This window comes from Heteronotia binoei, chromosome 20 (assembly GCF_032191835.1).
Source record: "Heteronotia binoei isolate CCM8104 ecotype False Entrance Well chromosome 20, APGP_CSIRO_Hbin_v1, whole genome shotgun sequence".
Lineage (NCBI taxonomy): Eukaryota > Metazoa > Chordata > Lepidosauria > Squamata > Gekkonidae > Heteronotia > Heteronotia binoei.
In genome coordinates this window covers 34,753,462-34,767,042 of record NC_083242.1, presented here as the reverse complement: position 1 = coordinate 34,767,042, position 13,581 = coordinate 34,753,462, and the positions used below count along the sequence as shown (strand labels likewise).

The 13,581-nt window shown below is 51.7% G+C and overlaps 1 protein-coding gene across 1 annotated transcript; it reads right to left on the bottom strand.

The window, feature by feature from the left end:
• Positions 1-829: 829 nt before the first annotated feature.
• On the bottom strand, positions 830-13,523 carry MIEF2 (mitochondrial elongation factor 2). Its single transcript, XM_060260688.1, has 4 exons — positions 13,353-13,523; positions 8,178-8,328; positions 7,056-7,239; positions 830-3,208 (listed from the first exon to the last, which is right to left on the bottom strand). Exons 2-4 carry the CDS (start codon positions 8,319-8,321, stop codon positions 2,154-2,156), a joined length of 1,383 nt encoding a protein of 460 aa, XP_060116671.1. The 5' UTR covers positions 8,322-8,328; positions 13,353-13,523; the 3' UTR covers positions 830-2,153.
• Positions 13,524-13,581: the final 58 nt, after the last annotated feature.

Below are 13,581 nucleotides of genomic sequence, written 5' to 3'. Positions count from 1 at the left end.
CTGATCAACAACTATCTCGCCTCTCTTCCTCTGCTGTTTTTCACTGGTAGAAACTTTGGTACGTCGTCACGGTGACAAGAAGCTGGTAAAAGCACAGTTTTGGGGGGGGGGAAGAGGTTATTTTTCTCGTTTGTGATGGACCTGAATCCGTATTTTCTATACAATTCTAGCTCTTGACTGGATTAAGATGGGTCCCCGATGTGGTAGCCTAGGGTACCCACTAGCTGATTTCGGAAGGCGGGTGGAACCAGGCAAGCCTTTTCTCCAGCGTGTCCTCTGACTGGTTAGTGTAGAATTTCACCAGTGTTGCCACCACAGCCTAAAGATCTTCTGTTGTGGGACTGAAGGTAAAGCGGCAACCATTTTGTGGCTGTACCTATCACACGTCTTCATTCCAGTGGCTCAAAACAGATGGGGACTCTCCTATTAAGATGTGAAGCCTTTCCCAATTGCCCTAGATTTATACTCTATTGCAGAGCCTAACTTCTCCCACAAAAAAAGTCTTGTCAATAAATGCATCTTTAATCTCCAGTATTTGAAGCAGATATTGTACAGTGACCCTGGTTCATTCCACTGGCAAGCTTTTTTGTACACAAGCTTGTAAGACACAGAATTCCTAATACCCTTACAGAAAGTGGGTTGGGGGGAGGGAGAGAAAGAAATACGCCGTAACTTCTTGAAAGTTCTAAAAGTGCTTTTTTGTCCTTCCAAAACAAGCAGCACAAACTTGTTTTTTCAAAGAATTGCGTGGCAGCACAAAGAACACACATCTGGGACGCGAGAAAAAGGCATTCCACCGTCCCATAAATACAATTCATATTTACCACACTTCCGCAATGCCCTACGTATGGTTTATTGTTAGCCAAACTAAAAAATAACCGCTGCACACCATTGTACATTTGCCCCGTTATTGTACAGTTCATTTATTTTGATACCCGGACAGCTGTACCATTTTGCTGAGGCTGCAGCTGCATTTCAGAAAGTTCTTTTAGAACACAAAGCGGTCAAAGGTAACTCTAGCCAGAGTTTCAACACAGAAATGACGCAACGGGGAAAACATCTTGCACACAGTGAGCTGTGCTCGCTAGTGACACGCACTTACGTTTAGACTTCCTCTAGAACACCCGTGGCATTTTATGCTCAAGCAAGGTTTTGGGGGTGGGGGGGGGGAAGAGACACAGGATTCTCTTTCTTGTAGTTCTCATTTTATGCAAAGTGAGTACAGCATAGGTCTCTAGCTAAAAAAAAAAAAGCTTTATTTTACATATCAAGGGAAAGGGACTTGGGGACGCCTTTCACGGGAGAATAGAATCTCCCTACAATCCTGTAATCGCATCCGCTTGCGTCAGTACAAAATTAGACATTATCAGGGGGCTAGGAAAACTTATGCACCCCGTGGGGTCTAATACAAAAAGAGGCACGGGGAGGGAAAAACCATAAGGCAGACATTTTTAGGATTAGAGGCGCTTTAGCAAGCATAACGCTAGCGCTACAGACCTTGATCAGCCAAAACCACCAGCCTGTTCCCGTTTATCTTTCCAAGGTTGACCAAGATCTGGACACCGATTCCACCCCACCCCTCCGGCACTTATCTCGACCGCTGACCAAATATGACTGACAGGCGACACAAAGGCCCTCGTTTCCTTCCTACGAGATCGGCTTCAGCTCTGATCTGAGGCCGGCCCACCCCGCGCAAAAGACAAATTTGCAATTTCCCTCTGAGCTCTGGACTTCACGCCACACGCTGCTAAAACGTATTGCTGACTACAATGGCACAGGGAGAATTTCAGGGTCTCTGTATGGATTCACTGCATCGGTCTTTGGGGCAAACCCCCAAGGCATGCAGCGGCTTTGTGCCGACTTCCGAGATTGGAAGGGTTGTCTGAATCCACACGTGTGCAGTAAAAGCATCCACTCCAGATAGGATTTCTGGGTCGGACAGCAGTGCAAGAAAAGGCTCCGGAGGGGGAGAGAGGACTTCTCTTGCCCCCAGCCCCTTTTCCTTCCAAGTCCGTTATTTATTATTTCTTCAAAATCCGTAATTTGAATTTGTTATGTGCCAAGAACCAGTCCAGCTGAAAGGGGGTCTTTCTGAGCAGTTCAACCCCCCACTTCATGTGGACACAAAGCGCAGGTGTCCCCGTCAAAAACATTTAGAAACCGAGTCCGTTCCAAAGATCGGGTTCCGCGAGAGCCTCGTACAACGTGTAGCCGATCTCGTCGATCTCCTCCAAGCTCAGGTGCCCCAAAAGGTTGATCCGGCTGTCGAAATAGCAAGGGAAGGAAGCTTCCTCCAGATATCGGAGTAGTTCTTCTAGGGCCTGCCGGAACCGGTCGGCCAGGGCCGCCTCTGACCAATCGGATTCAGTTTCACTCAGGTGTAGGAGGACATGAATAAAATGGCTGCTGCTTAGCTTGCACCAGCAAGGGTGGTCTTCGAAGACAGCCTTCAAGAGGTGAAGGCAACACTGCCGGATCCCGGAATCCGTCTCGTCCAGATCTTTCAGTCTAGAGACCTCCATAGCGTAGAAGCTTCGCTGCCAGAAATTCTCAGCCGGTCGTTCAAAGGATGCAGCGAGAAGGGTTTTGTCCCCAGCTTCCGTCATCGGGCAGAGGGTTATATCCAGGCTGATCTGCTCATGCCTGACTTCGAGTTTGAGCTCCTCGGGAGCCACCACCGGTCGGACCACGCACTCCAGCACGCTCCCAATGGCCAGCCAGTTGATGGAGGCCTCCAACACCTTCCGGAGAGCATTGACGATGGCGTTGGAGGAGAGATACCCACCCACGACGAACTTATCCCAAGGGCTGCTTCCGCGCAGGAAGTACTCCAAACCCGTCCGCTTGATCATCCAGACGCGGGGGTCATTAACTACCGTCTCCTCCCCTGGGATCGGGGCCCAAAGGTCCGGTTCGAGGACGAGAGGAAGCACGAAGTTGACCTCCAGGGTTCCTCTTCCAACCGGACCATCGCAGAGGTTGCCGCTAAGGAACGCGCTGCCGAAGGGTAGATTGAAGTATTTTTTCAGGCTCTTCTGTAACTCAGAACAGATCTCTTCTGCCAGCCGTTTCCCCAGGATCTCTCTGGGCTCCGAGGCGGACACACAATCCCGGTAGCGCACAAGGAGCTTCTCCTGAAGCGTGAGGCACAGCAAGGGCTTCGGTTCCGCTGGAAGCGTCTCCGGAGATGGAACCACGTCCTCTGGTTCTGGGGAGGAAAATAAAAACAAAACGGAGATCCTCAATCCAGCCTGGTGTAAGAATTCCAAAAGGACGTGCTGGAAACACTGTGTGAGTTGGCAAGGGACCAGGAAGTGGAGTTCTCAGAAGCTGAGACAGGGGATAGGGTGTTGGCTTTCCTGCCACTTCATACTGGTGAATGGAAAGGGGGATTGGGAGTCCTGTTCCTCTCAATCTGAACCCCGGGACTGAGCAGGTGGTGGCAGCGAGCCCAAGGGGCAGGAGGAGAAATAGCTCCCTCCAGGAGTTGGCGACTCGATAGGGAGCTGACGGGACCGGGCCTGAAGGCAGAATCGGGCCGGTTCCGCCACACTTGGTGGCAGCGGTGGGATGAGATATAGCTCCCTCCAGGAGTTGGCGACTCCATAGGGAGCTGACGGGACCGGGCCTGAAGGCAGAATCGGGCCGGTTCCGCCACACACCGCTGCCACCAAGTGTGGCGGAACCGGCCCGATTCTGCCTTCAGGCCCGGTCCCGTCAGCTCCCTATGGAGTCGCCAACTCCTGGAGGGAGCTATATCTCATCCCACCGCTGCCACCAAGTGTGGCGGAACCGGCCCGATTCTGCCTTCAGGCCCGGTCCCGTCAGCTCCCTATCGAGTCGCCAACTCCTGGAGGGAGCTATTTCTCCTCCTGCCCCTTGGGCTCGCTGCCACCACCTGCTCAGTCCCGGGGTTCAGATTGAGAGGAACAGGACTCCCAATCCCCCTTTCCAGCTGTGAGGCTAGGCCTCAAGGTCCTCTGCCACCCTGCACTTGGGTTTCACAGAGACCTCAGCACTTCTTTGGGGCACCCCTGGAGGATTGGCACCTTATCCAACTGCATGCCTTCCCCCCTTCACCTGGGCCCCCCTTCTTAACACAGCGTGGTCTAAAGCGGTCTGGGGATCTAGGTGGTACAGAGATTGATTTGCCAGCATTTAAAACAGAAAAAACATTTATTTAAAAGAGAAAAATATAGGAAAAGAAAAACACCAAAACAAAAACAGTTGCCTTTAAAAAGTTAGCCCAGCACAGCACCGCACAGCAAAGCACAGCAAACAGCATAACAAAATAAAGGTGGTTTTTAAACGCATCGTATTGTCCCTGGTCTATACTTGATCTGCCTAAGAGAATGACTTACTTTGTCTGCCTGCCTGGGGGCCCCCCCCAGGCAGGAGCCTCCATTGCTCACCACATGCTTGCTCGAGCGCTGGCTTCCAACTGACAAAAACTTCCTGCCTAGCACATGGCCAGAACAACAGCCCTTCCTGCCTCTCTAGGAGACTTTCCCCCTAGCGTTGTTGGTTTGGCTCTGGAAGGGAGGGGGGGAGTGAGGGGAAGGCTACAAAGCCGGCTGAATGGATTTACTGATCCCTGCCTTTTTGGATGAAGCACCAACACTCTCAGATGGCGTTTCTCCACACGCTACATCACAACGAAGATCTATCTCAGGGGCGGCCAAACTTGCTTAACATAAGAGCCCCATAGAATAAGAGTGACTGACGGCCCTGGAATGGCCTTGGGTCAGCCATAGCTCTGGCAGAGGTTATCCTTGAAAGGGCAGCTTCTGGGAGAGCTCTCTCAGCCCCACCCACCTCACAGGGTATCTGTTGTGGGGGAGGAAGGGAAAGGAGACTGTGAACCCCTCTGAGACTCTTCGGAGTGAAGGGTGGGATATAAATCCAGTATCTTCATCTACCTCACAGGGTGTCTGTTGTGGGGGAGGAAGGTAAAGGAGACTGTGAGCCACTCTGAGACTCTGACATTCGGAATGGAGGGCAGGATATAAATCCAATATCATCATCATCTCCTCACTCAGCAAACTTCCCTGGCAGAGCGGGAATTCAAACACGAGAGAAGCCATGTTGGATCAGGCCAATGGCCCATTCAGTTCAACACTCTGTGTCACACAGTGGCCAAAAAAACGCAGGCGCCATCAGGAGGTCCATCAGTGGGGACCGGACACTAGAAGTCCTCCCACTGTGCCCCCCTCGCACCAAAAATACAGAGCATCACTGCCCCAGTTATAAGAACATAATTGTTGGAACTCTGTCTGGGGCAGTGATGCTCTGTATTTTTGGTGCGAGGGGGGCACAGTGGGAGGACCTCCTAATGGCGCCTGCGTTTTTTTGGCCACTGTGTGACACAGAGTGTTGGACTGGATGGGCCATTGGGCTGATCCAACATGGCTTCTCTTATATTCTTATGTCTGGGGCAGTGATGCTCTGTCTTCTTGGTGCTTGGGGGGGGGGGGAACAGTGGGAGGGCTTCTAGTGTCCTGGCCCCACTGATGGACCTCCTGATGGCGCCTGCGTTTTTTTGGCCACTGTGTGACACAGTGTTGGACTGGATGGGCCATTGGGCTGATCCAACATGGCTTCTCTTATATTCTTATGTCTGGGGCAGTGATGCTCTGTCTTCTTGGTGCTTGGGGGGGGGGGGGGGGACAGTGGGAGGGCTTCTAGTGTCCTGGCCCCACTGATGGACCTCCTGATGGCGCCTGCGTTTTTTTGGCCACTGTGTGACACAGTGTTGGACTGGATGGGCCATTGGGCTGATCCAACATGGCCCATCCAGTCCAGCACTCCGTATCAGAGTGGCCAAAACCCAAGTGCCATCAGGAAGTCCACCGGTCGGACCAGAACTCCAGAAGGCCTCCTCCTGTTGCCCCCCAAGCACCAAGAACGCAGCACATCACTGCCCCATTGTGTTACCTCTATGCGTTGTAGCTAATAGCCACTCACAGACCTCTGCTCCAGATGTTTATACACGCTCCTCTTGAAGCTGTCTGTGTGTAGTGTAGTGGTTAAGTGCACAGACTCTTATCTGGGAGAACCGGGTTTGATTCCCTACTCCTCCACTTGACAGCTGCTGGAATGGCCTTGGGTCAGCCATAGCTCTCGTAGGAGTTGTCCTTGGAAGGGCAGCTGCTGTAAGAGCTCTCTTAGCCCCACCTGCCTCACTGGGTGTCTGTTGTTGGGGAGGGGGGGGAAGTTAAAGGAGATTGTGAACGCTCTGCGATTCAGAGTATAGGGTGGGATATTAATCCAATATCATCTTTGAACCCTTGTCTATGTGGAATTCACTGCCACAGGAGGTGGTGGCGGCTACAAGCATAGCCAGTTTCAAGAGGGGGCTAGATAAAAATATGGAGCAGAGGTCCATCAGTGGCTATTAGTCACAGTGTGTATATATATATGTGTATATATATAAATTTTTGGCCCCTGTGTGACACAGAGTGTTGGACTGGATGAGCCATTGGCCTGATCCAGCATGGCTTCTCTTATGTTCTTATGTGACACAGAGTGTTGGACTGGATGGGCCATTGGCCTGATCCAACATGGCTTCTCTTATGTTCTTAAGTGACACAGAGTGTTGGACTGGATGAGCCATTGCCCTGATCCAACATAGCTTCTCTTATGTTCTTCTGTGACACAGAGTGTTGGACTGGATGGGCCATTGGCCTGATCCAACATGGCTTCTCTTATGTTCTTATGTGACACAGAGTGTTGGACTGGATGGGCCATTGGCCTGATCCAACATGGCTTCTCTTATGTTCTTAAGTGACACAGAGTGTTGGACTGGAGGGGCCACTGGCCTGATCCAACATGGCTTCTCTTATGTTCTTCTGTGACACAGAGTGTTGGACTGGATGGGCCATTGGCCTGATCCAACATGGCTTCTCTTATGTTCTTATGTGACCCAGAGTGTTGGACTGGATGGGCCATTGGCCTGATCCAACATGGCTTCTCTTATGTTCTTATGTCTCCCAGAACTTAGTCTGATGCGCTAACCACGACATCGTACAGAAGTTCACAGTCCTGTCCTGTCTCACCTTGAGCCGTGCCACTCACAACGGGCAAGAGCAGGGGCTCCTCCAGTTTTTCCCGTGTCAACGTGAGCTGCGGTTTTGGCACTGCCCGGGTCAAACTGAGCTCCTGCCAGCTCTCTTCGTGGGACTTCTGCTTGGCCTTCATGTCTTCGTCGTCGTCCGGTGGGCTGGTGGCTCTGTCTATGAACTGCAGGAAGAAAAACTCCTTAAGTTAGCATCGGCCCCCGACCCTCCCTGAGCCCGGAACACAAAATCGACACCCGGGCTATGATCTGCAGAGATTAACAAGCGTGAGCATCCGTGTTAACGACAACTGTGAAATTCAGATGTACTTTTACCAAATGAAGTATAGCAGCCTATATATCAAAAGAGCCTCGTGGCGCAGAGTGGTAAAGCTGCAGTACTGCAGTCGGAGCCCTCTGCTCACAACCTGAGTTCGATCCCTGGTGAAAGCTGGGTTTTCAGGTAGCCGGCTCGAGGTTGACTCAGCCTTCCAAACTTCCGAGGTCGGTCAAATGAGTCCCCAGCTCGCTGGGGGGAAAGTGTCGATGACGGGGGGGAGGCAATGGCAAACTACCGTATTTTTCGCTCCATAAGACGCACTCCCCCCCCCAAAAAAAAGTGGGGGGGAAAGTGTGTGCGTCTTATGGAGCGAATACTGCAAAAACGAGTGCACATTATCTCGCTTCCACCAGCGCCAGCTGTTTTTGCCTGCCAGCGTGCAATCTCCGGCTTTTTTGGGGGGGGAACATCGGGCTATAGTGTTATAGCGCTATAGCGACGTCTCTGAGACATCACTATAGCACTATAACGCTATAGCCTGACATTCCAAAAAAAAAAGCTGGAGATCGCGCGCCGGCGGGCAAAAAAGGGGTGCATCTTATGGTCAGGTGTGTCTTATGGGACAAAAAATACGGTACCCCGTAAAAAAGTCTGTCATGAAAACGATGACACCCCAGAGCCGGAAACGACTGGTGCTTGCACAGGGGACTACTTTGACCTTTTTTTTTTATACAACAGGGAGAATCCCCTCTGAGATGTAAATCTGATAACAAAATAAATGTAACTGGCGCATGGCTGCAGCCCCCCTCCCCCGGGAAAAGGGAGAACCGCAAAGAGTCTCACCCGCTTCACAGCAAGAGTCGCCAGCGCCAGCACCGCCGCTCCGCTGACGCCCAAGACCACCCTCGCGTTGGCTAGGAGGAAATCCACCAGGCGGCCCAAGCTGTTTCCGTCACTGTTCTGCCGTTTCTGGGCAAAGGTCTCCATTGTCTGCCTTGGGGGGTGGGGGGAGGAAAAGCGAGAAATCAGCTGGCGGTCCAAGAAAGCAGTTGTGAAACCAAGCTAGAGACAGACAATCACATTTTTACTTCTTGCCAACTAAACGTTTAGGGGGGCTCCACGCAAGATAGCCCAAAGGGCTGATTTGGGGCCACTTTGCTTGCGTTCAAAGATTCAAAAGCAGGGGTATGAAACTCATTTATTACGAGGGCCACATCTGACATAAATGAGACCTTACTGGGCCGAGCATGGGTGTACCTATTTAAGATCAGGTAGCAGAGATATCAAATTTATAAAGGACACAGACAAACACAATTAAATATATTTTTAAAAATGTTTTTAAAAACATGCTTAAAATGTTAGCACTCGTTGATCTTAAAGGTGCTTTCTTTGTATTTCTCCCTTGGGATCCAGGGAACTGGGCAAAGGAAGCTCTGGCTCTTTCCTTCCTTCCGCAGGGGACCAGGAGGGGGAGGAGCCTCAGCCAATGGAGAAAATAGAGGTTTTGCTCTGTAGCTCCAGTGCAATTGAGCAAACCTTGCATAGCAAATTGTTAAGAAGAAGAAGAAAATATTGGATTTATATCCCGCCCTCTACTCCGAAGAGTCTCAGAGCGGCTCACAATCTCCTTTACCTTCCTCCCCCACAACAGACAACCTATGAGGTGGGTGGGGCTGGAGAGGGCTCTCCCAGCAGCTGCCCTTTCAAGGACAACTTCTGCCAGAGCTCCATTCCAGCAGGTGCAAGTGGAGGAGGGGGGAATCAAACTCGGTTCTCCCAGATAAGAGTCCGCACACTTCACCACTACACCAAACTGGCTCTCCTTAAGCAGAAGGAAGCAAGAGAGAGGGAGAAGGAAGCAGATGACAGCCAGTTGCTCAGGGGCCTGATAGGAGCCCTCCGGGGGCTTAATTCAGCCCACGGACTGCGTATTTGACACCCCTGATCAGAAGGATAGGCCACCGATCTCACGTGCATTTCCATGAAGGAGTCTGTGCCTTTCCCTCTTCTCCGATCCTCACCCACCACAGCTGGCATTCATGACTCACAGCGCGTCTCAGCAGCCGCGTCGTTATGGGAACAGAGAAGGCAGAAAGCCAGCCTGGATGCAGGGCAACTTCCAGCCTGTTTAGCTCAGAAGCAATTAAGTGGGTTAAAGCCATATAATGCTTGAGGGCCCAGATACCCTCTTCTCCCATATGTGGGAATTAAGAGAGGCAATCCTGGTTGTCCCACCTATCAAAGGAGCTCATCTGATGGGTGCAGGAGACAGGGCCTTTTTGGTGGTAGCCCCATGATCGCTGAACAACCTCTCCAGGGAGGTGCACCTGACCCCCTCAGTCTTTAGGAGGCAGCTGAAAATGCTTTTATTGAGGACTGCATTGGACTGTTTCGTTTTTTAGAAAAATACTGACAGTCCTAACGGTGATTCTGAATTTGTGTTTTTTTAATGTGTGTTTTTAAAATAATAATTCCTGTTTTATTTATATTGTAAGTCGCCTTAAGGTAGTAAGGGAACTGACCAATGTTTTAGAGATAAATAAAAGTAGCACACTGCAAGACCTTGGCCCTCCTTCTCCCCTTCCACAAGACACTGCCAACAAATCCTAAATCTGTCTTGGCAACGTTCACAACCGCAGAGAGAGGGGCTGGCTTCCTGGTTGCTATTTTGAATCGTAACAATATCTGCCAGCCAATCCATTCTTCCCTGGGGCCATCGTTTCTGTTCTGGGGATCAACCTTCCAAACAGCTGTCCAGGTATGTACACAAAGTCCCCCACAGTTTCATTGCAGGCAGAGAAGAAGAAGAAGAAGAAGATATTGGATTTATATCCCGCCCTCCACTCCAAAGAGTCTCAGAGCGGCTCACAATCTCCTTTCCCTTCCTCCCCCACAACAGACACCCTGTGAGGTGGGTGGGGCTGGAGAGGGCTCTCCCAGCAGCTGCCCTTTCAAGGACAGAGTCTCAGAGCAGCCTACAATCTCCTTTCCCTTCCTCCCCCACAACAGACACCCTGTGAGGTAGATGAAGATATTGGATTTATATCCCGCCCTCCACTCCGAAGAATCTCAGAGCAGCTCACAATCTCCTTTCCCTTCCTCCCCCACAACAGACACCCTGTGAGGTGGGTGGGGCTGGAGAGGGCTCCCACAGCAGCTGCCCTTTCAAGGACAACCTCTGCCAGAGCTATGGCTGACCCAAGGCCATTCCAGCAGGTGCAAGTGGAGGAGTGGGGAATCAAACCCGGTTCTCCCAGATAAGAGATCTGTGGCTGACCCAAGGCCATTCCAGCAGCTGCAAGTGGAGGAGTGGGGAATCAAACCCGGTTCTCCCAGATAAGAGATCTGTGGCTGACCCAAGGCCATTCCAGCAGGTGCAAGTGGAGGAGTGGGGAATCAAACCCAGTCCTCCCAAATAAGAGAGCTCAGGCTGACCCAAGGCTATTCCAGCAGCTGCAAGTGGAGGAGTGGGGAATCGAACCCGGTTCTCCCAGATAAGAGTCCGCACACTTAACCACTACACCAAACTGGCTCTCCACAGTCGGTCTCTGAAATTCAATCCCAGAGCCCATTTTCTCAGAAGGCTCTCTGAGAACGAGCAGAGAGCATTTCTTTCGCAGAGCTTCAGCCCAGTGCTTGCACCGGCATCTGCTCGCAGCTCAAAACAGTACACAGACAACTAGGCAAACGTCTGCTAGGTACCGTTGGGCTAAGCACACTTTCAGCCTACCCTACCTCACAGGGATGTTTGTGAGGATAAAACAGAGAGGAGGAGAATGATGTAAGCCGCTCTGGGTAGCCGTGAAAGAGAAAGGCAGTACACAAATGAAGTAAAGACATTGTAACTGGGGTCTCAGGTGTTCTGCTAGCAGACCAGTCCCAGCAATTGGGGTCTCAGGTGTTCTGCTAGCAGACCAGTCCCAGCAACTTTCTACTTAAAAGGTGAACAACCAGAACAGATGAGTTGCCAAAGGTCACGCAGCAAAGTCAGGTGGCAAAATGAGACAATTTGGAGGCCTTAATGGGGTAAAATTCTTAAAGGGGCAGGGAACGTAAGGATTTTAGAGCAGGGGTGTCAAACATGTGGCCTGAGGGCCAAATCAGGCCCCCAGAAGGGCTCCTATCAGGCCCCTGAGCAAACGGCTGTCATCTGCTTCCTTCTCACTTTCTCTTGCTTCCTTCTGCATCGCAGCTTGCTTTGCAAGGCTTGCTCAACTGCACGGAAGCTACAGGGCAAAACCTCTGTTTTCTCCATTGGCCAAGGCTCCTCCCTTGGGAAGGAAAGGGGGAAGGCAGAGCTTGTTTTTCCAGGCTCTCTCAATCGCACAGCAGAGCTACTGAGCCAAGCCTCTCTTCTTTTCCCCTCCTAGCCCCCTGGGGAAGGAAGGAAAGAGCTAGAGCTTCCTTTGCCCAGTTCCCTGGATCCCTTGGGAGAGAAACAAAGAGGCACACACATGGCCCAGTTTGTTTAGAGGGTTGGACTAGGAACTGGGAGAGCTGGGTTCGAATTCCCACTCTGCTAGGGAAGAGCGCTGGGTGACCTTGGGTCAGTCACGCAGTCTACTGAACAGGATTGTTTGAGGAGGGACAGTGGCTCAGTGGTAGAGCATCTGCTTGGTAAGCAGAAGGTCCCAGGTTCAATCCCTGGCATCTCCAACTAAAAAGGGTCCAGGCAAGTAGGCGTGAAAATCCTCAGCTTGAGACCCTGGAGAGCCTCATAAGTGTTAAGGAGGGATGGTGGCTCAGTGGTAGAGCATCTGCTTGGTAAGCAGAAGGTCCCAGGTTCAATCCCTGGCATCTCCAAAAAGGGTCCAGGCAAGTAGGCGTGGAAAACCTCAGCTCGAGACCCTGGAGAGCCGCTGCCAGTCTGAGTAGACAATACTGACTTTGGTGGACTGAGGGTCTGATTCAGTATAAGGCAGCTTCATATGTTCATAAGTTGTGAGGATAAAATGGAGGAAACTATCAAGGAGGCCAAAGTTCAAATGCCCACTCAGCCATGAAAACTCACCTGGGACCAGTCCCCCACCCCACCGGGTCGTTGTTAAATAAACCAGAAGAGGGGATAACCAGGTCAAAAGCCATTAAGAAGAAAACCAGGGCAGTAGCTCAACAAAATAAGAGTAAAAGAGCTCCATGAACACTGCAAGGGTTACTTCTGAGTAAACCCTGTCAGACTAGGTGTCTTAAGACCCCCCCCCCCCCTTTATTTCTTCCAGCAAGGAACAACGCATTTTTTAAAATTAATTGTTTTATGGATGGTTTTAATTTCTCCCCCTTCCTTCCTCCCCAGTCCCTTTGCTTACCTGGGGTGGGGAGGAGACTTATCTCCCCCCTCCCCACCTCTCCATTAGAACCTGGTATTAGGTTTTAAGGGTCTCTCGTTTTTACACTCATTTTGAGCCCCGTGGCGCAGAGTGGTAAAGCTGCAGGACTGCAGTCCTAAACGCTGCTCACGACCTGAGTTCGATCCCTGACAGAAGCTGGGTTTTCAGGTAGCCGGCTCGAGGTTGACTCAGCCTTCCATCCTTCCGAGGGCGGTAAAATGAGTCCCCAGCTTGCTGGGGGGAAAGCGTAAATGACTGGGGAAGGCAATGGCAAATTGGCAAACTACCTCGTAAAAACTCTGCGGTGAAAACGTCGTGAGAGCAATGTCACCCCAGAGTCGGAAACGACTGGTGCTTGCACAGGGGACCTTTCCTTTCCTTTCCATTTTTACACGATTCGCCCTTGACTCCTAACCTTTTGAATAGGTATGCCAAGTTGCAAGATAAGGTTGCCAGATCCAGGTTGGAGAACTCCGGGAGGTTCGGCGTTGGAGCCTGGGAAGGACAGGGATCGCCTCCCCCCCGTACAGTGTCCTAGAATCCCTCCCCTCCAAAGCATCCTTTTCCTCCAGGGGAACTCATCCCGGCAGTCTTGGAGATGAGCTGTAATTCCGGGGGATCCCCAGGCCCCACCTGGAGGCTGGCAACCCTGCCTTTCAAAGGCCCACCCCCGCGCAGCTTTCGCACTCACCACTCCCAGGCGCCGCGATCTCCCCGCAGGCACCGCCGCGGCTGCTGGCGAGCCCAGAACGCGGAGACTTCACGGACAGCCAATCAGAGTGCGCGGCCGCCCTCCCCAACGTTCCAAATCGGAACGTTGAGTATCCACTTTGCGCTTCCGGAGGAGCTCCCCTTTGAGCCTGCGCGCCCGGCGCCCCGCCCCGTCTTAAAGAGACAGCGCCCTTTGGGGCCAGCTCCGC

Excerpts from the sequence above, each read along its gene's own strand:
- MIEF2 (XM_060260688.1), bottom strand. The coding sequence starts at position 8,321 with ATGGAGACCTTTGCCCAGAAACGGCAGAACAGTGACGGAAACAGCTTG. Across the intron at positions 7,240-8,177 it reads CGACTCTTGCTGTGAAGCGG|TTCATAGACAGAGCCACCAG; the intron begins GTGAGACTCTTT and ends TTCTTCCTGCAG. Across the intron at positions 3,209-7,055 it reads TGTGAGTGGCACGGCTCAAG|AACCAGAGGACGTGGTTCCA; the intron begins GTGAGACAGGAC and ends TTTCCTCCCCAG.